Source organism: Rutilus rutilus (genome assembly GCF_951802725.1).
Source record: "Rutilus rutilus genome assembly, chromosome: 7".
Taxonomy (NCBI): Eukaryota; Metazoa; Chordata; class Actinopteri; order Cypriniformes; family Leuciscidae; genus Rutilus; species Rutilus rutilus.
The window spans coordinates 20,110,021-20,133,017 of NC_140221.1; the positions used below are offsets into that span (position 1 = coordinate 20,110,021).

The following is a 22,997-nucleotide window of genomic DNA, read 5'->3' on the forward strand; positions in this document are numbered from 1 at the left end:
GAAGTACACACTGATTAGTCTGGAGGCCTTCAATCTCCAGAATGACTCCTTTCTCATGCAGTTTGGCAGCTGTGTACTTCAGGGACGAGGCCTTGGACTTCTTAGTGCTCTTCTCTTCTTCCTTTCTGTCCAGTTTAATGGACCTTCGTGAATTCCTGGTGGTGAAACAAACATTAGTGAAATATTATATGTCAGATAGGACACTTCCCAATTTAGACACCACTAAGTGCCCCTCTTAAAGGTCCCGGTTTTCCTGTGTTTTTGAAGCTTTGATTGTGTTTATAGTGTGCAATATAACAAGTGTTCATGTTTCACGTGTAAAAAAACAGTATTTTTCACATAATTTACATAATTTAATTTAATCTGTATACCGCTGTTTTCACTGTCCTAAAAACGGCCTGATAACTTCCTTGTTCTATGAAGTCCCTCCTTCAGAAATACGTAACGAGTTCTGATTGTGCCAGCGGTTCCTGTGTTGTGATTCGACAGCAGCTTAGCGCACGTTGCCCGGAAAGGTCACGCCTCTTACCATAACGTGGAGATGCATGCGCTCAGTGTTATTGGTGATTTGACTCCGGGATGAAAATAACAGCGTCTCGACGACATGGCGACAAACACACTCTACAAACGCAACTCTTCCTCTTCTCCGTGGGAGCGCAACAAGACCACGCCCCCTTTTTGTGTGTATTCCTGTGGGCGGAGGTTAGTCAAAAAACTGTTCTAGTGACGTCATTAAAGCAGGAAGTAGAGGGATGTAGTCCAAACCGGCCGTTCGCTGTATGCTTTGAAAGGGGACTTCTGTTAAATAAAATATCTCGCTTGGCATTGAACTTTGAGCTTTATAATTTTACAGGTATTATTTATGCTCTAACAGCAACATTACACACTAACTAAAGTTTGAAAAATGGGATCACGAAGAACAGGACCTTTAAGCTATTGTGTATCATTGGTTAATTGCATTATGTATTGTGCCAATCAAGAATCATTTGAGATATTAATAAACTTGTGAAAATGTCTCAACATGGGGATAAGATCAAATAAATTAAAATAAGTTAGTCATTGGGACAGATTAAAAATAGGCACAAGTTAATTAATTTCATTTATGAACAAATTGATATTAACAACAGATTTGGTGCTGCACCTCAAATGAGCAGGAAATCAACAAAAAGGCAAAATATAATAAATAAAAGCAATAAATGAACTGAAAATGCAAATAATAAAGTTTTAACATTATTTTCTAAATTACTACATTTAATTAAATATATAATGAATATATCTGTTTAATTACTTGATTAATTATTTGCTAATCAAATTGCAGGCTCTTTTATCTATGTATTAACACAATGAATTGCTTAATTGAGAGTGGTACAAATAGGCCCACATAATTATGAGCATGCTTGTACAAAATATGAAAAGTTGCCAGAGAACATTACATGCATCTCCACTCACTTTCTGTTGAGGTTATCCAGACAGGTTTTGATGTATGTGTCATAGTAGTTGATCTGTTCTTGATAGAAAGCTGCCTTGGAATTGAGCGCAGTCAGAGTCTGCTGCAACTTCACCAATTCGGCTTTCCTCCTCTGCCTATAGCGCCGCTGGTATCGAATGTCCTGCCACATGCAAAAAAAAATTAAAATGAGTCATTACACATTACAAAAAAAACATTACAAATACAGTCAGACTAAAGACATAAACTAACTAGTTGAAGGCTTTTATGGCACCCTGCAGTCCTAAAGGGAGCAAGATAAGGTCATGCCATTGTTTAATAGACGCATAGGGCATAGCAATCATTATATGGCTTAGGAATATCTACATTCATCCCATATGCAAGTATTACTCATCAGTGAGCCATGCTTATATGCGCCAAGCACATAGTTCCTGCACCCCTGAATGAAGTCATAATGGCCTGACCTTGGAGATGTCATTGATGACTTCCTGGTACTTGTGTTTCGAGCTGGCCAGACCAGCCTGCTCTAGAGTTCTCAGGTTCCTGAGGATCTTCCTCTTCTTCTGCTCCAGAGGCAGCTGGCGGTCTTCTAGCATGGCCTGGCTGCTCTTTAACCCTTCTGGAGTCTGAGAGTCCTGCACCACCTGACGCTCCACAAGCTTAGCGTGCTCTGCCTCCTACAACACCAGAGAGAGAGGGTCGAGGTTAATCGTTTGAGCTTCATCTGAATCTGTTGGAAGACTGGCCTCCATTCAATCTTGATCATGGGGGAAAGGCCTACTGTACCTGTGCAGCAGAGGCGGGAGTTTCCAGGATATCGGTGAGTGTCTCCCCTGGTTGAATTTTCACCACATCCACTATCAGTTTCTTTGTTCTGCAAAGTGACAGGCAAACAAAGATGAGGATGCACTTATCAGAGTGTCTCAACATGTTCTGCGTTTTCTCATCTGGTAAGATACGGGCTGACATTGTTCAGCAGATAATGCAATACAAGTCTACTTCTTTGGCACTCACAATTGAGACTTGATAAAGCCTGCAATATGCTGGTGACATAAGGCAAAACACAAAATCTTCTTCTGCTGAGCATAAAAGAGTTTATGTCTTAGTGTTTTTTTGTCTATACATTCTGTCAATGGGGTCCAATGTTGTTTTGACTTTTTTATTAAATGGACAAGAACATTCTTCAAAATATATTTTATGTTCAACAGAAGAAAGAAACAAATTCATGGAGGTTTGGAACGACATAAGGGAGAGTAAATGATAATAACATTTTCATTTTTGATTAAACTATCCCTTTGAGAACAAATTTGTCCAAAGTTTGTCTGGTAGTAAACGCATACCAAAAGTGCTTGCAGTGAAAACACAGACTCATTTGTGATTTGTGACAATGTACATACACAAACTGGCTGGTTACAGTAATTCATGTTTATATGGTCTGTAAACAGAAGATCATACACGTCTGGGTCACAGGGGCCTCACAGATGTTGTGTTTTTTTGGAAATGGAAATGGAGCAGGGTGTAAACATATAGACAATGAGTTATGATGTCACTCTTCCTGCTTCCTCCCTAAGGAAATACTGCCATATGGAAAGATCCCTAGGCTAGAATTCTAGCAGTTAGCATGCAAGTTTAACAGAAGGACAATACTGGCCAGCAAATGATAGAATGAAACAAATGTTTCCTTTGAGTATTATTACACATTTCAAGTATTCAAGGCATTCAAATGTTTGTGTTGTTCTTAACAGACACATTAATATTGAAATGCAAAATGTTTGTTGCACTGAATTTACACACTGAATCATCTTGTGAACAGGCCTTTACTTAATGCTAATTACACAAAGCGAGTCAAGAGGCCCATTTTAGAAGTGAAGATAAAACTGGTCACCAAACCACTTCCTCCCATGGGCAAGGAGAGATATGAAGACAGGAAATGAGGGCAGTGAAGAATAGTTGAGTGTGGCAAGAGAGATATTTATATGTGAGGACATTTCAAATTTTAAGGCAGTTGAAGAAGTGTTGATTACTTGCTCCCTTACTTTGTCATTAGACCCTTCATGTCTTTGTCATCTCCATCCAGCAGCTCAAACTTGTTGGTGAGGGTAAGGGAGATCTCTGTTTTGGCCAGCTGACTCAGTGAGTTCTCCTTGTTGGGGTCATTTGTGTCCACAGTTCCTTCACCTGAGTGTCAGAGTGTGTTTTACTTTCATTATTGTCTAAGTTCTGACGGCAGTTTCTGCTCATTTCTGTCATTTTCTATTAATCAACATTCAGTGAGTGAAAATGTATCTAAACTCACACACTGTGGCAAAAACATCAAATCAGTCTTTATGTCATCTAGGTGGATAATTCTGGTGATGTCTAAAATTCTGGTGATGTTGTATTTGTTATCATAATACCAAGTAGAGACTCGATGTCAGGAACTTCCCCCAGGTCCTTCAGGAGCTCAAGCAGAAGATCACTGTGATCTGGAGCAATGGCTTCCTTGTGTTCCAACACCAACTAGAAAAAAAGTACATTTAACTATCAGCTACAACTAGTCTGCATAGACTACAAAACAACAAAACTTCTTGACAACACATCATCACCATATCAAAATCGACCTTTAATGTATATTGTAATTAAAGTTACTATTATGGTGATATCTACTTAAAGATGATGGTAAAAAAAATCAATAAAAATGTATGCTCTTTATTCTGTAAAATGCAAAGTTGAAAATGTAAAGTCTGGGACTCATTCTTTTTTTTTATATAGAATCCGCAACATGACTATGAGGATGAGTATGTTTCCAATCCATCTCATTGTCCTAAAATATGGAAGAGAAACAGGACAACACCAAACTTTAGGATTCAATACACAGTTCAATTTGAAGGGAATTTCTTCCTTGTATATCTCCTAAATATCCGTTTTGAACTCCACATCACAGAATATCTCTGGTTCAATAAAATATATATTACAGTCATAGAGCTGAAAATGGACATCCCTTCTCTTAATTGATGTGTTGCACTCTTGAAAACATACATAAATGTTAGTTCTCCAATAGAAAGAATGTAGGCGTTTGGCTGAGTTGAGAAAAGTATACAGGCGCTATTTATTATGTCTGCACAGGTTATGATGTCACTTCCTCACACATATGGATCAAGTTAAGCCGCTCCTCACAGTAGATTCCTCTCATGACTCAAAGGTACCTAATGAAACTTAGTCACAATGAGTTGCAGATCTAAAAAAAAGCATTTGACTTCACATTCCAGATCACATGCCTACAGATACATAGCCTGACTACGTCATACTTCTTACTTCCGCTCAATTTCATTTCGCTTCTGTACTTAGTCTGAGACAGCGTAATAGCTTTCCGTTTTCCTCCGGCCTGAAAACAGCCGGCCAATCAACGAACAGGGCGGGCTGAGAGCCGTGATGTAGACACTAATTGTACCGTGGATGCGTAGATTTACTTCACATAATCTGCAAGTCGTTCACAGCCATGTTCACTCCGGTATTTCGCTCGATGGTTTTTTTTTCGCATCATACATGTGTTTACAGTGGAAGTTAGATGCGGCTGAGCATGCGCATAACACACGCCAGAGTAGCAGAGTTTGGTATTACCAGGCTAACAGATACAGTAAGTCTTGAAAATACACGTTTTGACAAGTTGTGTGTCTCTTTTTCATATGAACAGCCCAGCAATAAAAGAGGAGGCCGTCTCTTCCACTGAATGATGGGCTCACAGCTGTAATACAAACCTCTTTGTTAAAGTTGGCTTGAAATGAAAATTCACCTTATCTTTTTTCTAAAAGCAAGGTATAGATCTTATTGTGGATGGTTAGTACACGCATGTTTTATTATTTAATAATGTTTTGACCTTGTGATGTTAAATCTAAATGTCAACTAGATCTTCCAGTGAAAATGACAGACTTCTCTCTATTGATGCATGTAGGATTTCTCCAATCATTCAGTCTGCTTAAACCCCGCCCCTGCAAGCACTCATTTATCTGCCACCACTTTTGAGACATCTCGAAATCCAAATAAAGCAGGGCTATGCAGTTTCGGGAATTTCTTCGCTGTATTCTCGCTTTTTGCTCGCAGGTTTCTCTATAGAGCTCCCCCTACAGCTTCGGAATAGATATTTGACAACACTGTCGAAAAACTCGTTGGCGACTCTCAGATACCAGAGGCTATAGATCAACGACATCAAAGCAGATGGGACATTCTTTAAAACGTCTTCTTCATTCGGGTTCAAACAGCGTGAGGGAGCGCAATAATGACAGAATTTTAGCAGATTTTTTTGCCGTAAAGCAATTCGTTACATCGCGAGACCTGATATCACGCGATACTTCCTGACGCCCAAAGTTGCAAGGGTGGTTTTTCGGCTCACGGGCGCTTGGGGGGTGCGAGACGACCACCATTCAACCTGAAAAAAGTCATATAACTATTCCAATGACTCCGAAGCTGTTCGGTTAAGGTAAAAAAGTTACTTAGTTCACCTTTAACAACTAATGCATAGAACCAAGTCCCGCCCTACATTTTTTTCTTTTCCGACAATCCGTTACACTCGGGTGCATTACAACACGGAATTTTTTATTTTATTTTGCTACTTCCATTTCATTGCAACTTTGAAAAAAAGAGATTTCTATTGAATTGGTTGGTTCTATTGTGGCTTACAGAGTGTGTGTTGATGATCTCCTCAATAGAGATGTAGATGACAGGTTTGCTGAGTGTCACCATGTCAGAGTACTCGTCCACGTTAAACTTCTCCTCAGGAGCTGGAACGTCGCAAGCTGCCTGGAAGAAGCCCCTGAAAAGCAAATAAAAAAAAGCTCACGTTTATTTGCCAGCAAAAGCTCCAAGGCTTTTGTGAAAACTACAGATTGTCCATCCGCATTTTTGTATCCCGGCCCACAGACAGTCGGGTTGACAAGGGGGTTATTTAGAGAACAGTTATTGTAAGAGTAGGTTTATCGCTGAAAATTATACTATGTCTACTCTTTAAACAGCATTATAGTAAACACTGAGGTTTTTTCAGATTTTCTATTGCGGCATTCTCTCTGTGTTCTTTGCAGCTTTTCGCCACTGCCTACAATGTGCTGGATCCTTCACTGGAAACCCAAAGTAATCCACTAGGCTAAACGTTTACTCTTTAAATTCTTACAGACTTGCACCCAGGAACAATACAAGTCGACACCATTATGACAAAGTTTGCTAAGAAGTGTTTCCTACAAAAGCAAGGTGGTATTTGACTGGTGAGCGTACTACACACAGCAGACTGGTGGGAGTGGACATGCCCAGTGCATTATGGGTGTTTTCCTACCTATTTGACAAAAGGGAAGACAACAGGCCTTTTCTGTTTTTTTCTTCTGTCAGGTAAGCACCTTTTTTTTTTTTTGCCTTTCTACTGTACAGGCAGCCAAGATTTATTGAAAGCCCAAAATCTGTGGATTGCGGTAGAATCATGGTAAAATATGAAAACCCCATCGAATTAGCCAAAATATTTAATACACACATACGCAGGAGACATGGGAGTGTGTATCAGCTGTTCAAATTCTGTGGAAATCAGTTTTGAACCAAAAAAATGCTAAACAAGATGTTTGAACCAAATGCATAATCAATTTACAATGCAAAGTATACTTGAATGAGGAGGTCACATGCTGTCATAAACTGCACTTATTCAGATCATCAGGCAGAAATGCTGAGAATCAGAGAGGAAAAGAAATCAGCAGGGAGTTTCCAGTAAGAATGACTCACCGGCATGGGAATGAGGGGCTTTGGGCAAAAGGTCATTTAGCACTTCCAGCTGCCTCACACAAGCATACACAAAGTAATATGTCTGAAGTGGCAACACACGTCCCTCCTCACTGCTGATGCCTTACTTTCATACAAAAACACTTCCTCACCTTTAACCTCAATTTCCATGCATCTTTAGCCTGTCCTGACTAAAGATTTGTCTGATTGTTTAAAATATTTTGTTCTACTCATCAGTTTCTACATAAAGTATTTTTGTTTCCATGAGAAGAAAACAACATTGGACCCTATTGACTTTCAAAAACACACTGAGATATTCTTCAAAATATCTTCTTTTATGTTCCACAGAAGAAAGTAAGTCATGCATGTTTTGAACAACATGAGGGTGAGTGATGACAGAACTGTCATTTTTAGGTGAACTATCCCTTTAAGTATTTGATTCTTCTCAACAGTAATAGTTTTTTTTTTTTTGTGACCCTAGACAAACTAAACCTTAAACTGATGAAGTGCTCTGTTCTCCTCACCTGAACCTTTGATAGGTCTGGGAGATGTAGCTGTTCATGGGGGTGAGGTGGTCGCTCTCGTCCTCAAAAAGCTTGTTGGCAGCAGCATGCTGTAGCATCTTAGCCACTGACGCCAGGTTTCTCCTCTGCTCTGAATGCACCTGACCTCCGGCCGTCATGTCAATGATGTCAAAGCCATCTGGAGCCACAATGGCAGGATTCATGTAACGGTAATAGAGCAGAGTCCCTACAATCTGTGGGAAGAAGATGCTGCTATTCAAACTGAACATATTTCACGTGAACCATTATTTTTCTGCGTTCTTGAGACGTTGACTCCACAAAATGTGACAAGCAATTATAGCTACATTTCAAGTATGAAAGGAGCTTTGCAGGCAGGACCCATTGAATACATATTTTAAAATAAACATTTGTATGGAATCTGGATACACGAGTACCACTAAAATATTCAACATCTGACCTTTAATAATTCATCCTCTGTGGCGTCAGGGAATTTCTCATGAAGCGTGTCCTTTAGAACTTTAGCAATATATCTCATGCCGTAACTGCATGCAAAAGAAAACAGATATCAAATAATACAAAATAAAAATCTGGCCATACCTTAAATTAATGAGAGGGTAGTAATGAATGCAGTGTGCAAAACAACACACAATGCTGATGATGTATTGAAAATATTTGTTTTTGGCAGACTCTCTCTGTTTTAACAACAGTGCTGCCCCCTGGTGCACAATGACACTGTAAAGTTATATTGTATAAAAGAATCATTCATAATACAAGAGGCATATTTGACAAATATAACAGGCGAAATGAAAATGAACTGCATGAAGCATAACTGAACATCTGTTTGAAAGGCTGCAATGGTCTTTGTTCTTACGGGATGTTGTCCAGCGATGACATGATAGAGCCGAGCACTTTGTCTGTGACGGTACGGAGCACCTGATTGGAGGATTCCAGTTTAACCCTCACTTCCTCGTGTGACAGAGCCTGGTCTGGTGTGACCTCATATGGCAGCTTACTATGAAGAGAAGTTCAACAACAGTAGTAAAAAAAAGAATTAAACAAAAACAAAACTAAAGATAGAAAGAGGGTATAAGGGTCGGTATAAGACATGCAATTTTTTTTATGTATTTGAAAGAAGACTCATCTATACCAAGACTGCATTTATTTGATCAACCATATAGTAGGGCTGCACGATAATGGTTAAAATGATCATCACGATTATTTTGCTCAAAATTATAATCGCGATAATTAATCACGATTATTCTCTTTTTGAGAAACTACAGAGAAAGAGAAGAGACAGTTAACGGTTTTGCACGAGATTTGGTTTACACGAATTTCCCCAGCAAAGTCAACTGTGTAACAATTTAATGCAAACTGAATATCGCTGTGGAGATCAGTGCTTTTTCCGCAGTGTAGCGCGCGCGCGCAGGGTTGCCAGATTGCACCGATTAAGTAAAACACGGGGCATAAAATGTAAGAGAAAAGCTCTGTTTGGGTAATTTGGGAGATTTAAGATGTTCAGATCTGGCAACCACAAACATCAGTGCTAGTGGGGACTTGTTTACAATGCAAGATAATGCAAAAGTCTAATAAAAAAGCGTTTTCAGGATAAAAAACGAGCGGACAAATATCGCGACGATTTTTAAAAATTAATCAAGAGAGGCAGATATCGTTATCGCGATTAAAATACGAGTAATCGTGCAGCCCTACCATATAGTAGAACTGTAAAATAACTGTTTTCATTTGAATATATTTTAAAAAGTAAAGTATTCTTAAATCATAATGCAAAAGCTGAATTTTCAGCATCATTACTCCAGTCTTCAGTCACATGATCCTTCAGAAATCATTCTAATATGCTGATTTGGTGCTCTAGAAACATTTTTAATGTCATCAGTTAAAAACAGTTGTGCTGCTGAATATTTTTGTGGAAACCTATTTATTTCAAATAGAACAATTTAAATTTAATTTAATGCATCTTTGCTGAATAAAAGCATTAATGTCTTGCAAAAGAATCTTACTGACCCCAAACTTTTGGTCATTGTTGTATTGTTATGATTTACAAATAGTATGGAGAAAATTTTTTAAATATGCTAACAAAGTTGGAGGGGAAATGGATGTGAGAAAGTGTGTGCAATATGTGAGATGAGAAAATATGCATATGAAAATATGAACCTGGCTTCTCCTGTAGCGGTCTCTAGCTGATTAACCCAGGCTTTGTAGATGTCTACAGGGTTAGTGTTGATGCCCAGGTTTTTGTCCTCAATGATCTCTTTAACCACTGGTCCAAGCAGCTGCCTGAGGGCGTTCTGTCCGCGAGCACCACGGTAAAAGCTCAGAACCATCTTAATGACTGTAGGGTTTCCTGTCACTATTTCCTGGATATGATCCACCTTAGATCTGCCAGAGATGACAGCAAAGTTAAAATGATATTTGCCATACTGTATATTATGAAGCAAAACTATACACATTGTATCAGAGACATTTGATTCACGTTTGATGCAATAATTATGAATTGAAATATATTAGTCTCTCAGAAACAATGTTGTATTTGCATGCTCAAAATCTCTGTCTCTATATCTTACTTGATCTCCTCTCGCAGCGCTGACTCAAAAAGCTTGAGCAGCAAGTACTCTTCCCGCTGGTTAGAGGCATAGTTATACAACGTGAAGATCACAGTATCCATGAACTTGGTGGATTTGTTCTGGGGCATCTGGAAGATTAGCTTGGCCAGGTATGAAGGATTAGTCTGTTAAATTAAGAAAACTCATTGATTAAAACATTTTTACTGAAAGGATTTACAGTATTTATAACAGTTTGTGCATTTTTTTTAAAGTATGTTTATATATATATATATATATATTTGTTTTACAAATACATTTTTAAATGCTGTTTTTTACATTTATATATCATATTTATAAATTATATATAATGTCCCTTTAATGCCTTTGGTTAGCCACCAGTTGCAATTCAGCATTCCAGTCTGTCTTAAATTATTTAAAATGACTGAATTTGGGCCAAAGGTCTCACTTGTAGAAGGTAAAAGAGATGCTGATAGGCCTCCAGTTTCTTCCTCTTGTCTTTGCTCAGGGCTTTGATGCCCTGCTTTTCCCCCATGGCCAGATCTTCTTTACTCATTTTGTTCTTTTTGCTTTTCATCTTTTTGCTGTGTGACACCACATCCTGCCAAAGGAGAAAACATTGAAGTGGTTTGAAAAATTAGTATGGGTCAAAGGTTAAACTCAACTGGTTTGAACATCTGTAACTGCTTCTACTCTTATGAGACTCAAGAAAACATAAATGTGTTTTGGTTTTTTTTTTTTGTCTTTTTGGGAAAACTCAAACCTATGTACATCAAAGGATATTGTAACATTTGTCTCATTAATCCATAGTATATACAACAAACAATCCACATAGTATAACAATCTCAGTCTTTAAATTATTTAAAGCCACCGCATAAAAATAGCACCTGTAGTGTGATCCTGTTCTTTACTAACAGGCCAATCTTAATATCCATTAAATTCAGATCCTTTTCCATTTGCTGATTAGCACGAATATTGGTGACCACTTCCTCTCTGAGCCGTGTCACTTCCTGTTCCTCCTGTAAATCGAGGCTACTTTGCTCCAGCAAATGTACAAATTTACGGACCACTGAGAGAGGGGGGTGCTGAGAACCGGCTGTTTGAAAAATAAATGGAAAAACAACTAACAATACAAGTATATGTAAATTAAATTACATAATACATTCAATATGATAATGTAATCGACTTACTCAAAGTTCTGTAGTCAACTCTTGCTTTATTAGCCTTAAGGTAAGCTTGAATCGTCACTATTTCTTTCTCCTGAACACGACACAGAATATTTCAGCATCATGAGTATGCAGATGTAGAAGCTGCTCGTTCACTTGTGAGTGAGATGACTTACATGGTCTTTGAAGAACTGCATTCTCTTAATGTAGCTTCGTTTAGCTTTCCACATCTTCACCAGTGACTGTAACTAAAGTGTAGAGGAAACATGTTTTCATGCTAAGAATAATTCAAGTTCTGCAATTCAAAACAACAAGGTGGATATGGTATGATGAAAAACTGTAATAAAAGAGCATCAATGATATAAGCGTTACCTTAATCACAGTGCTCACGCTGTCTTGGAAGGTCTTTAGTCTGTCTTTATAGACCCTTCTCTGTTTGTAGCCCTTCCAGGATGCCTGCAATGGTAAACCAAACCCAATGTAAAAAACTACCCGATGGCTGCATCCGAAATCGGATACTTTTCTACTATATAGTAGGCGAAAAAAAGTATGTGACAAAATAAGTATGTCCGAATTCACAGTACTCATAAAAGAGTGAACCCGGATGAGATTCTGAAGTGTGCATGGATACGATGGACACTTTACTATCCCATGAGGCCACGGGAGATGATCTGTGAATGACAGTGAAGCGACGCAACTAATGCTGGTAGTTCACACGATAATGACAATATGGCGAATGTAGTACACATTCATACTATATATATAGAACCTACTTTCTTTAGCAGTTGCAAAGTAATTACTTATTCAAAATAAGTACCAACTCAAGGGAGTATGCGACGAAGCCCCACACACCTTTTTTTCAACTATACTTTCACAGTATAGTGTGTTTTTCAGTGTTTTTATAGTGTTCATTTTCAGTGTCTTGTTATTGGTGCAAGCAAAAAGCCCTATGACAATTTTTCGAAGTGTTAACATGAAATAATTTAGATTTACCTTCTTTTGATTTGTAAATTAAGTACACGAAAGTGCCAATTATAAAACTATGCACTTAAGTAGTATATTGTTTTCTTTAATAAACAATAATTTAAACAAATAATAAAAAGTAATTCAAAATAAGTTTTTTTTTTTTTTTTTTTTTAAACAGTGGTCAATATTAAAATTTGAGTCTTTAAATTTTCTAATTATATAGAGCTGGTAAGTCCAGCCCCTTCCGCTAACCCCACTGGACCTCTAGGTTGAAAAATCGTAAATTTTTACAATTTAGCGGGTAGAAGTGTGATACGGTTAGACTTTGTGTGAGAGCACTTTGTGGACTACAACTCTTCGCTGCTTTCGATTACATCAGACGGGAATCTGAAGAAAGAACAGCCCATTTTGTTTGAATGGTGACATTTGGGTACAAAACACACAGGCATATCGATCTGTCTCCATAGATTAGCGCAGCATTAGAACCGTGATTTGACAAGTGGAGGGAAGATGTGTTATGGGGTGACGTCACATAGGCGACATGTAGTCTTTCTCGTTATGTCTTTTCCCACAACTGCTAGCCAAAGAATCATACAATATACTGTCAAACTCGTAACATGAAAAATTATATAAAAAATTCACAGACAACATATGTTCACATTCATGGCACAATTCAAACGGGACTAGAAAATAATTATTTTCTCACATTCACTTACGGATGGGCGGGACTTACCAGCTCTATATACTTTGACATAAATAAGAGTTGTATAGTAACATGCAGTTACGTGTAAACAACAACAAACAAACAAAAAAAATTCACAAGGCTGTTGGAGGTCTGGTATACCAGTAATCAGGTTAAGTATCTATCAATAATTTAACACAGTTAAGCACCTGTAGTTTGATGACGCTCGGCTCTTGTTTTTGCAGGTACTCCAGTCTGTCAGTATGTGTCCGCCTCACCAGGTATCCACGAATCAGGGCCTGCAGTTTGATGATCAGCGGCTCATTGGCCAACCACAGCTGCTCTCTGCTATACTCAGCTGTTACACTGCTCAAAACACTCTAGTTAGGGGGAAAGAAAATATTAAATGAACTGCAGAGCTGTCACAAACAACACAAAAAACTGCAAATGTATGTTTGTGCTAAAGACATACCTGAATATCTTCTTTGGTGAGCTGTGAACTGTCATGGAAAAAATGATCTGGCTCAACCCATGTCCCTTCTTTGCTTTCGATGTTATAGAAGTAATCATATTTATCCTTGATCTTGTGTTTTACCCATGAACTGCCACTGGTCCCTACAGATAACACAATTAAAATGAAAGCACTGTGATAGCCGTGTATTTGCACATATATTTGCCTCTGTCTGAAATCAAATAAACCAGTAAATGTTTTAGATGATACTTGAAATGTCTGTGGAATATTTACAACTAATATCTAACAATTTATCATATTAAACTGGCAAAAAATGCACAAATTTGACACAATTAGGTTTGTTAATTCTAATGATAAACATATACAAGAATAGGCTTGATAATACCATACACAATATTCTGTATAATTCTATAATAAATTATATTTAATATGCATGACAGTACATTCTCCAGCCTCAAAGAGGGTGATAAAAAAGGCAGATAACAAGAGCTAAGTTAATGTTCAAATTTTAACTAGACCTTCTAGACCCCAGTCATTAGGGGTGTGATAGTTACCTTGTTCTGTTTGAGTGCTCTGTAACTGAGAGAGCTGGCTGTGGTAGATATGAGCACATTCAGACAGCACTGCTCGAAGACCTGCATCAGGACACTGCAGAGCACCCAGTGTGGCCGTAGCATCGCCCTCAGATACTGACCTGTTTATGTCTGCGATGGCCTCAGCCACTGAAATCAGACACGCAATATACAGAACAATCACTTTCAATAGTTGGCGATGTCGCTTAGCAAGGAAACACTATGCGCCTATAGACGCATACGCACGACGTCACCATTTTCACAAATTCGTGTTTTTTTGTTGTTGGTTTTTTACATGGGGACAATAACGGTATCGTTTTCAAAGACTTGCACTTTGAAACGCATTTTAAAAAGCTTGCGTTTGCAGGCCCCCAAAACGGCGTTGTTGTGTATATCAACGGCCAAAACGCATAAAAAGTTTTCCATTTTTAGTTGAAAATGGTGTCGTGTAAATGGCACCTTAGTTTGGTTTGCCCTGTCTGCCTGCCTGTCTGTATTCTCTAGTTAGTTTCCTTGGTTACTGATTATGTTACATGCCTGTTTCTATTCTGTTGATTATCTAGTATTTAAGCTCTTAGTTCCCTCAGTTAATTGTGTCGTCTTTGTATGATGTGGTTGCGTTCTAGTGGTTTCCTGATATAGCCTGGGTATCTCCGAGTTATGCTGTTAATAAAGTGTTTTTCTGTTAGATTCTCCATAATCATGCTTTTATTGCAGCCAAACGTGACAATTTTATTTTTTTATTTTATATAGATTATTATTAATAGCTTATATATAAAATATATATTATATACGTTATAAAATATATTGTGCTTTGTTAGTATAACATTTCATTTTAAACGTCAAACCCAATTTAAAAGGTTATATGCCATTATGTGAATCATATATAATACTATACATCCTTCACAGGGATGTGCATAGGATATTAACAGAATTAACACAGAAGTTAATCATACATCTTTCATGCAACTTATATTTGGTTAAAAACTTACATTTGAGTGCATCCTCCTGGTCCTGGTTGGCAGTGTGTACGGCCTCCTGGATCTGGTCCAGCCACAGCACAGCAGACTCATCTCCGGAGCTCTATTACAGCGCAACACACAGTCAGCGCAGGCTCAATACAATACATGTGTACTGTTCACACACTGACACAGTGCAAACCAAATCATCTGCTACTACACACCAATTTATTCTGAATGTGAGCAACTATAGTAAATCAAGTATTAGAGGCTGTATTATACATTCTGTACAACTATCACTGTTAAACAGGAAGTGTCTCTTTGGTAAATATCTTGTTTATGCTGGTGTTTTCACAGCAGTCATATAATATTATAGCATCTCAGTGCATGATGTCAAATGTTAAGAGCAAAGTTAACCCAAACATTTCCATAATTTATTTTGGAATTTTGAAAACACAGTGAACTGTATGAAAACTGGCCTAAAGTGTCATCAAATAATTCATGGAAAGTTGTTTGGTAAATAGTGTGGCCAGATTGCAAAGCTGCACTGTCTTTTACACATTTTTAACAGAAGAAAAAGAAAAAGGTAAGAACCTGCAACCTGATGATGTCGACTGCTGTGAAAAACTAAAGATTTATCATTCTACCTATCATTTGCTGACACTGAGATCCTGAAAAACAAAACAAAAAGTACTGTTTCCTTTCTTTGAAGGGATAGGACCTGAATGAAGTCAGAAAGAAAGAAAGAAAGAAAGAAAGAAATCCATTAAAGAACTTAAGTTACTCAAGTGGTCAGAACACCAAAACATCATATAAACATTCCTGCATGTTATTTAGGAACTATTTGTGGACGGATATTTGTAAATAGTTTGGTCCACGAATTGGAACTAAATTGGGGGAAGCCTCACATCATGTAGCATTTCCTGACATGCCTGAGAAATGAGCACTGAGCAATTCTGATTACAAATTCCCAAAACCCTTACAGGAAACCGTCACGCCCTTCGACGCAGACGTCTAGCTTTGTGGTTATCTCACACAGATGACTGATTCTCAGACCAGAAACTTGTAGGTCATGTTTAGTTGTTTGACAAACAATACTTTGAAAAAATTAACTGGAAAAACATTTCAAGCATGTGGAGAGTATTTGTGCTGCTGCTGCTATTACCATTCATGTTTGAGGATTCACTTCAAGATTCAGGTAAGACCACTTTTCTCTAACAGTTAAAGATAGTTAGAGATCAACAGCAGATTGCTATTGGACATGGGCTGAAGTCATGATTTTGTGACAAAAAAAAAACTTTAAGGGTAGTTGACTGACTCTCAGCTACTGTAGCAGTCTATGATGACAATGAAAACGTAAGTAGATCTAGAGAATTTGAATAATTCTCAAAATACAATGTGCCGCAATTATAACAACAAAGATGACGAGTTTGTGAGAATTTTGGAAGGTTGTACATTGCTGAAAGAACAACAAGAGTCAGAGAAGGAAAACAACAACACGCAAAACTACATAACCCCGACAAATGAAATAAATGAAAAGTAAATGTCACACAGTTAAAATGTAACACTTCAATGAATTCAAATAAAAAAAATACAAAATGCTTGATGTTGGCAGTTTGTACGGTCTTACTCTTACAGTTAACATTTGTCATGTGTGATTAATCTGGATCATCTGTGCCTATAATATCAAAACTGAAACCAAAGCATATTCAGCATAGTCAGAGCTGACATCATATTTAATGTCAAATACAGTCTGTTCAATTGATAAGACTTAATGATTTATAGTCACGTCAAATTTCCACAACCAATGTTTTCCAGATTATTCCAGCTAAAACAATGACTAAAATATGTATTTAGAATTTAATGTGCAATGCTATTATTATTACAGTTAAAAATAATGACTTGAAGCCATGTCTGCTCATCTAATAATTTGTTGAATTACATTCAATTCAGTTTAAATGTAACTACATATTTCAGTATCAAGCTGTGTGAAACTATATAGAGAATAAAGAATACACTTTATTTCAGTATTTTAACATTGTTTTCTAACATTTTTTCAGCATCAATATATACCAGCATCAATATGCCAAAACGGTCAATTCAGCCAAAAACATTTCCTGGAACAATAGTGTTCAATAGTTCCCTGTTCTCCAACACATCTATCCAGCAGCCTGTGATAAACGCCTCTGATGAAGTCATCGATTACACCACTGGAATAGTCAGCACTAGGATCATTCCGTCCGCGTACATGCTAACCATCCTCATCGGGATCCCCTCTAACGTCTTTGTGTTGGCTTGCCTCAGTGGAAGAAAGAATCTTTCCAGTGGTATCCTATATTTTAGCCTAGCAGTTTCAAACCTACTCCTGCTACTTTCTCTCACACTCAGAATCCACTATCACTTCAATAACAACAACTGGATCTTCGGAGAGCTGGCCTGCAAGGTGGTGACTGCCTGCTTTTATGGTAACACCTACTGCTCGATCCATGCCCACATGTGTATTAGTGTGATGCGCTACCTTGCGGTGGTCCACCCATTCCTCTACAGGACAATGTCGAAAAGGTACTGTGCGATCTGGGCGAGCTTAACCATTTGGGTGGTTTTTGCTATTGCGATGGCACCAGAGTTTCTGGTTCAGCAAAGCTACCATGTTTTCGGGCAAGAGTTGGTGACTTGTCATGATATCCAGCCCTATAAGGAATTACATATTCACCAGCACCAGCTCACACCAGCCTCTTTGATTACATACAGATTGAGTCTGATCTGCCTGGGGTTCATCCTTCCATCGCTGGTCATTGCATTTGTTTACGGATCCATCATCTACCACCTAAATTGTTCAAGTCATGACTGGAAACACTATATGAAGGCCAGCACATTAGTGTTTGGAATCTTTTTAGTGTGTTTTACTCCATGTAGTGCACTTCTTTTTGCACACTATGTGAAGTTGTCCACTGAGAAGCATTATGACCTGTATTATTACTACAGAGCAGCCGTGTGTCTGTGTTCTTTCCACAGCTGTCTGGACCCTTTCCTCTCTTATCTGCTCACAAAGACTTCAACTTCCCAAGTCAAGTTTAGATCCTTTAACTCTAGACCTTTGACAGCTCTGACCATTGTCTAAGGCCTTTTAAATAGCAGGATGTTTTATGTTGCGGACCCTGCAAGGGTGGGCTTCCTTATCTAAAATGGCTTAACAGTGGATTGAGGATGTTATGATTGGACTTCGCACTTTGTACTATAGTAGAGGCTCATTACTTTGTACAGAAATGAAAGAAGTTGGATACACAGAAGTCAAGCTGAATACAAAGTATTTGAGACCATGAAAGAAGTGTTTAAGTAATTTGAAAAAGAGAAGAATAATTCAAGAGTAATTCAAATATGAGATGTAACCTCTTAAACATTTCATTGGTTCAGTGCTGTTATTCTATTTCACCTTGCAGATGAGGTCTTTGGTGGTCAGCAGTAGATCATGATAGTGTTTGGCGGTGGCTGGATTGACTCCCTGTAGTTTAGCTGTAGGGAGTAGGAGGGCGGCGAGTGTCTTCTCTGGATCTCCAGAATTTAGAGCTTCGTTGATCTCAGCGATAGCAATGACTCCTACACACAGAACATGGGAATTTTATGTGATCAACAACTCGTGATGCAATGGAAGAGTCATTGATATGTGTACATTTCCATTAAGACAAAAATGTCTTAAATTCATTATGTTTATACAATAACAAATATGTTGTTTTAAGATATTTAACTTCTATATATTCCACCTTTATATATTCCACCTTTTATATAAGTCCACCTGTTTACTTGTGAGATTCATTAAATGTTCAATAAAACTGTTCTGTGTGATTCATACAGACTGGATCAATCGTTCTTAATTCATACACACACATCCACACAACCATATAGCGACACCAGCTTATCAGAACATTATGGAGTAATTTTCTCAAAAAAGACATTCTTTGTATGGTTTTTAATTTTAAATATGTATGGTTTTTATTTTATCAAGGTTCAATGTATTTGAAAGACCACATATGAGTTAAACACATCATTAATGAGAAGGCCTTTTGCTACACCTTATTTGGATATTATATCATATTATATTATATTATTCAGCTCATCTGAAAGTAATGTAAAGAAATAGATCAAAAAGCTATATTTATAAGAAAATATATTAATGTCTTTCTTTTCTTTCTTTTTTTATAGTGAAATGCACTAAAATTGGATACACTACATTTTGAAAAGAAAAAGCTATTTAAATACCTCCCTTTCAAACTTTGGTAAGCTTTTTAAAAAGTTTTTGAAAGAAGTCTCTTATGCTCACCAAGGCTGTATTTATTTAGGGTGCTTTCACACTTGGTTCGATAGCCCGTTCCGAACCCGAGTTCGAATGCTCCCTCCTCCCCCTGCCCCCGATGGACTGTGTTCACATTACATTATTTGTATCCGAACCGCGGTACGCTTGCGTCATCAAGTTGCAGCTGGTGCGTAATCGTGTTGCTTGGTAACCGCTATGAATGAAAAGGCGTCAAAATGGATAGAATTGCTCGCTTCACATTTGTTCTTCTTTTTTTTTACCTTTGGTTTTGTTTTCAAAGAAAAGATACAGAAAGAGAAACACATTTGTGTCTGTCTGCCGCAAAAGTACTAAAATCGTTCCAAAGACAGCGGGCTGTCCGCTGAAGACAATTTTTGCGGAGGCAGCCAGAAATCATCTCTCTGCTTGCAGTGCGTCAATCCCGCTTTTCGTCAAGGTAAGTGTATACACACACGCACGCACGCACCACATTATACGTCATCAATAGCGGTTCACTTCCGCGATTTGGTACGATTGCGTTCATATCAGCAGCAAACCGTACTGGAGTTCACATGAACCGTAACCCAGACCACCCTTTTTAAGCGGACTCGAGTACGGTTTGCGGGTGCGCACCCGAGTTCGGAAGACAGCGTTCACATCATCCAAACAAACCGAACTCTGACGTCATTCGAACCCGGGTGCGCACCAAAAGTGCTAGTGTGAAAGCGCTTAATCAAATCCTGATTTGGTGCTCAAGAAACATTTATAATTATCAATATTGAAAATGTTGTGCTGCTTAATATTTTTTGTGGAAAATGTGATACATTTATTCAGGATTTTTTGATGAAAAGAAAGTTCAATAGAACAGTATTTGAACTTTTGTAAAGTAAGTAATCTTTTATAGCATTATGAATATCTGAAGAGTTTGGTTCCAAAACGCGATAAATCCATTTTGATTAATTTGAGTAAAAATGTGTTTTCTTTACCAAGAAAGTGGCAAGATGAACTCGGTCAATACTAATTTTATAACATATACAGGCACGTACTGGACTAAAAATACATTCAATCAGCCATCGCTAAGAAATACCTCCAACTTTTTTGACGGCGATCAGCTGTAAAATGGCTTTGAGTGAAACAATTGAATGTTTTTCAAAAGATCCCCTAGATCTAGTGCATGACAGAAGTTTGATGCTGTTGTGTGAGAACAAGCAACAGCCGGCATTTTTCCTCCTCCCGAGTGCCTCATCTTCTTAATCTCCTCACGTAAATGATTAGATTTCGATGGCTTACGTTTCTTCCCTACCGCAGAAACCACCACAGGTTCATCAATGCCATCAAATTTATTCATTTTTTTGTTTGTTTGTTGATCAAAAAGTACAAAGTAGATAAGGAAAACTAGGATGCCAGGTGTATTCAAAGTGCTGCCGTTACTGTTTACAATGCGTGGAACGGTGCGCTGTGATTGGTTGAGTGGATTTATCGCATTCTGCAGAGAAAGGAGACTGGCGTTTGTTGCAGTTCGGAAAGAAAGGGAGAAAACATGACACACGGCGGATATCGCATTTTACGTAAAATTAAAAATGGACTTTTCAATACAGACCCTATACAATACAGATTTTTGCTGATATATATATATATATATATAGTTTAGTTTATAATTTATTTCGAAGTTTGCTTACTCTCATGTTCCTCATGCACCTGGATATTGACAGTGTCGATGCACTTCTGAACATCATTCCAGGTGAGGAACTCTTGACCCTGGGCGAGGGACTCTGCTCTAAGACGGAGCAGTGTGTCTGCATATCTAACAAAGCAAAACAACCACATGATCAAGTAAATTATTAAATTGTTTCTCAGAGTGGCATATAGTATTCTTGGCATCTCTCTCTTTTTCAATCAGTAGTGTCACTGTACCTCTGTAAATTGTCAGCATCCAGACCACTGAAGCCCAGTGGAGAGTCACTGAGCTGCTCAATGATGGCCACTGAGTCTTTGGTGTCCAGAACCTCATTTAACACAGACACAGCAGACAGCATCTCCACAGCTACACACAGCTCCTCATGAGTAAGTCCGGCCTTGTTCTGAGATGATAGAAAATTTAAACTTGTTTTGTAAGGAAGGAAAAGAAAGAGCTTAACATTGGGGGGGTGGAATAGAGAGTAAGAGAGCTGACCTGAGAGCCGAGCTGCAGGCTGAAGAGCTCAGCCTGGTACAGGCTGGCAGCAGTGTGGTAGACGATGGGTAACTGGGCCTCTGGGTTCAGGAGCTCCTCCACGGTCTCTTCTGGAACGCCTCGACGAATAGCTGCATTGATCGCAACAATCGCCTCCTGCTCTGTGTCCATCAAGAGCACAATAAGCAGTAGTATCAGAAAAACACAGAACAATCACATGAATAGAGAAACACAGTATGTCCTGGTAACAAATCAGTAATCAGCTGCTTTTATATATATATATAAAATCTGTATCGGTCAACACAGAATATAGATCGGCTGATATTGTATATTTAATTGTGAATACTAATTTCCCCTATTTTTACATTTAGATTACTTCAGTCAGCCATCATCTGATGCTCACTTAAAGATAATATTTTAAAACACTAATCATTTAATAACACTGTTAAATGTTATCTTTATCGGATCTCAAAATTAATTTTTCACATTGTACATTATAATTTTAAATATTTAATTTAATAAATTCACTTGTATCGATTGAATATCAGTTTTTAGCGTTTAAGCAAAAATGTTATATAAATTATGTTTTTTTTTATTCAATTACCTATTTATTTTGATAGTATAGCTGGAGAGAGGACAGGAAGCGAAGTGGGAGAGATAGAGAAAGGACTACGAGCTGGCACTCGAACTCGGGTTGCCCGAAGCGCAACTGCGCCACATGTCGGCATGCTGCCCATGAGGCTATTGGCTCAGAATTATTTGTTCTTAGGCACTCAAAATGAATGAATGAACTCGAAACTAAATGTTGATCCATTAAGAATGCCATTCACGTTATTGTTAATTTAACTTTTATTGTAAAACCTATTATCTAAACCGACAATGGTGACATAGGGTGCTTTCACACCTGCCTCATTTAGTTCAGTTGAATCGCACTAGAGTTCGTTTTCCCCATTGGTGCGGTTCGTTTGGGCAGGTGTGAATGCGGCAATCGCACTTGTGTGCGCACCAAAAGCGGACCAAACAAGCGTAACGGTACGCTTTGAAACGAACTCTGGAGCGGTTCGTTTGTGGTGAGAACGTGATCCGACCTCGAACAGAACCAACTGCCAAAGAACTGCGCATTTTTGGACTAAACCAGTTGCCGTAGTCAGCTGCGCTGTGCATTATGGGATGAGGAGAAATGTTTGTTGACAGTTTGCACTTTAAGCATGGCAGCTCGCGGACAAACAGAGTTGTGAGGAGGTGCGGAGCCTGATAGAAAATATTAACATTATTTTCGAGCCGCATCCTCGCTTCATTCTCAAATACTATTGTTTGTCTAAAGTGGTGTAGACAAACTATATAATAAAATATGACCAAGGATACAATCAGCCCACGTAGTCGCCTCTCTATAGTAAACAGCGGCGTGTTGTCTGCCGGATTTCCCACCTCTTTGT

The 22,997-nt window shown here is 38.2% G+C and overlaps 2 protein-coding genes across 2 annotated transcripts in view; one reads left to right on the forward strand and one right to left on the reverse strand.

Annotated features, from left to right (window-relative positions):
* iqgap2 (IQ motif containing GTPase activating protein 2) overlaps nucleotides 1-22,997 on the reverse strand; it is a 62,031-nt gene that overhangs the window by 2,114 nt on the left and 36,920 nt on the right. The window contains exons 12-36 of the mRNA XM_084413781.1: nucleotides 21,562-21,722; nucleotides 21,303-21,469; nucleotides 21,068-21,192; nucleotides 18,531-18,694; nucleotides 15,131-15,221; nucleotides 14,121-14,288; nucleotides 13,567-13,709; nucleotides 13,304-13,474; nucleotides 11,819-11,902; nucleotides 11,623-11,694; nucleotides 11,471-11,540; nucleotides 11,168-11,376; nucleotides 10,729-10,881; nucleotides 10,284-10,447; nucleotides 9,874-10,098; nucleotides 8,576-8,716; nucleotides 8,162-8,246; nucleotides 7,705-7,937; nucleotides 6,104-6,236; nucleotides 3,844-3,946; nucleotides 3,484-3,625; nucleotides 2,234-2,321; nucleotides 1,912-2,124; nucleotides 1,450-1,610; nucleotides 12-155 (exon numbers count right to left, since the gene is read on the reverse strand). Coding sequence (XP_084269907.1) covers nucleotides 12-155; nucleotides 1,450-1,610; nucleotides 1,912-2,124; nucleotides 2,234-2,321; nucleotides 3,484-3,625; nucleotides 3,844-3,946; nucleotides 6,104-6,236; nucleotides 7,705-7,937; nucleotides 8,162-8,246; nucleotides 8,576-8,716; nucleotides 9,874-10,098; nucleotides 10,284-10,447; nucleotides 10,729-10,881; nucleotides 11,168-11,376; nucleotides 11,471-11,540; nucleotides 11,623-11,694; nucleotides 11,819-11,902; nucleotides 13,304-13,474; nucleotides 13,567-13,709; nucleotides 14,121-14,288; nucleotides 15,131-15,221; nucleotides 18,531-18,694; nucleotides 21,068-21,192; nucleotides 21,303-21,469; nucleotides 21,562-21,722 — 3,610 coding nt within the window. The remainder of the gene's footprint in view (nucleotides 1-11; nucleotides 156-1,449; nucleotides 1,611-1,911; nucleotides 2,125-2,233; nucleotides 2,322-3,483; nucleotides 3,626-3,843; nucleotides 3,947-6,103; nucleotides 6,237-7,704; nucleotides 7,938-8,161; nucleotides 8,247-8,575; nucleotides 8,717-9,873; nucleotides 10,099-10,283; nucleotides 10,448-10,728; nucleotides 10,882-11,167; nucleotides 11,377-11,470; nucleotides 11,541-11,622; nucleotides 11,695-11,818; nucleotides 11,903-13,303; nucleotides 13,475-13,566; nucleotides 13,710-14,120; nucleotides 14,289-15,130; nucleotides 15,222-18,530; nucleotides 18,695-21,067; nucleotides 21,193-21,302; nucleotides 21,470-21,561; nucleotides 21,723-22,997) is intronic.
* f2rl2 (coagulation factor II (thrombin) receptor-like 2) lies at nucleotides 16,118-18,947 on the forward strand. Its single transcript, XM_084413782.1, has 2 exons — nucleotides 16,118-16,295; nucleotides 17,158-18,947. The coding sequence occupies exons 1-2, from the start codon at nucleotides 16,229-16,231 to the stop codon at nucleotides 18,216-18,218; spliced, it is 1,128 nt and encodes a 375-aa protein (XP_084269908.1). The 5' UTR covers nucleotides 16,118-16,228; the 3' UTR covers nucleotides 18,219-18,947.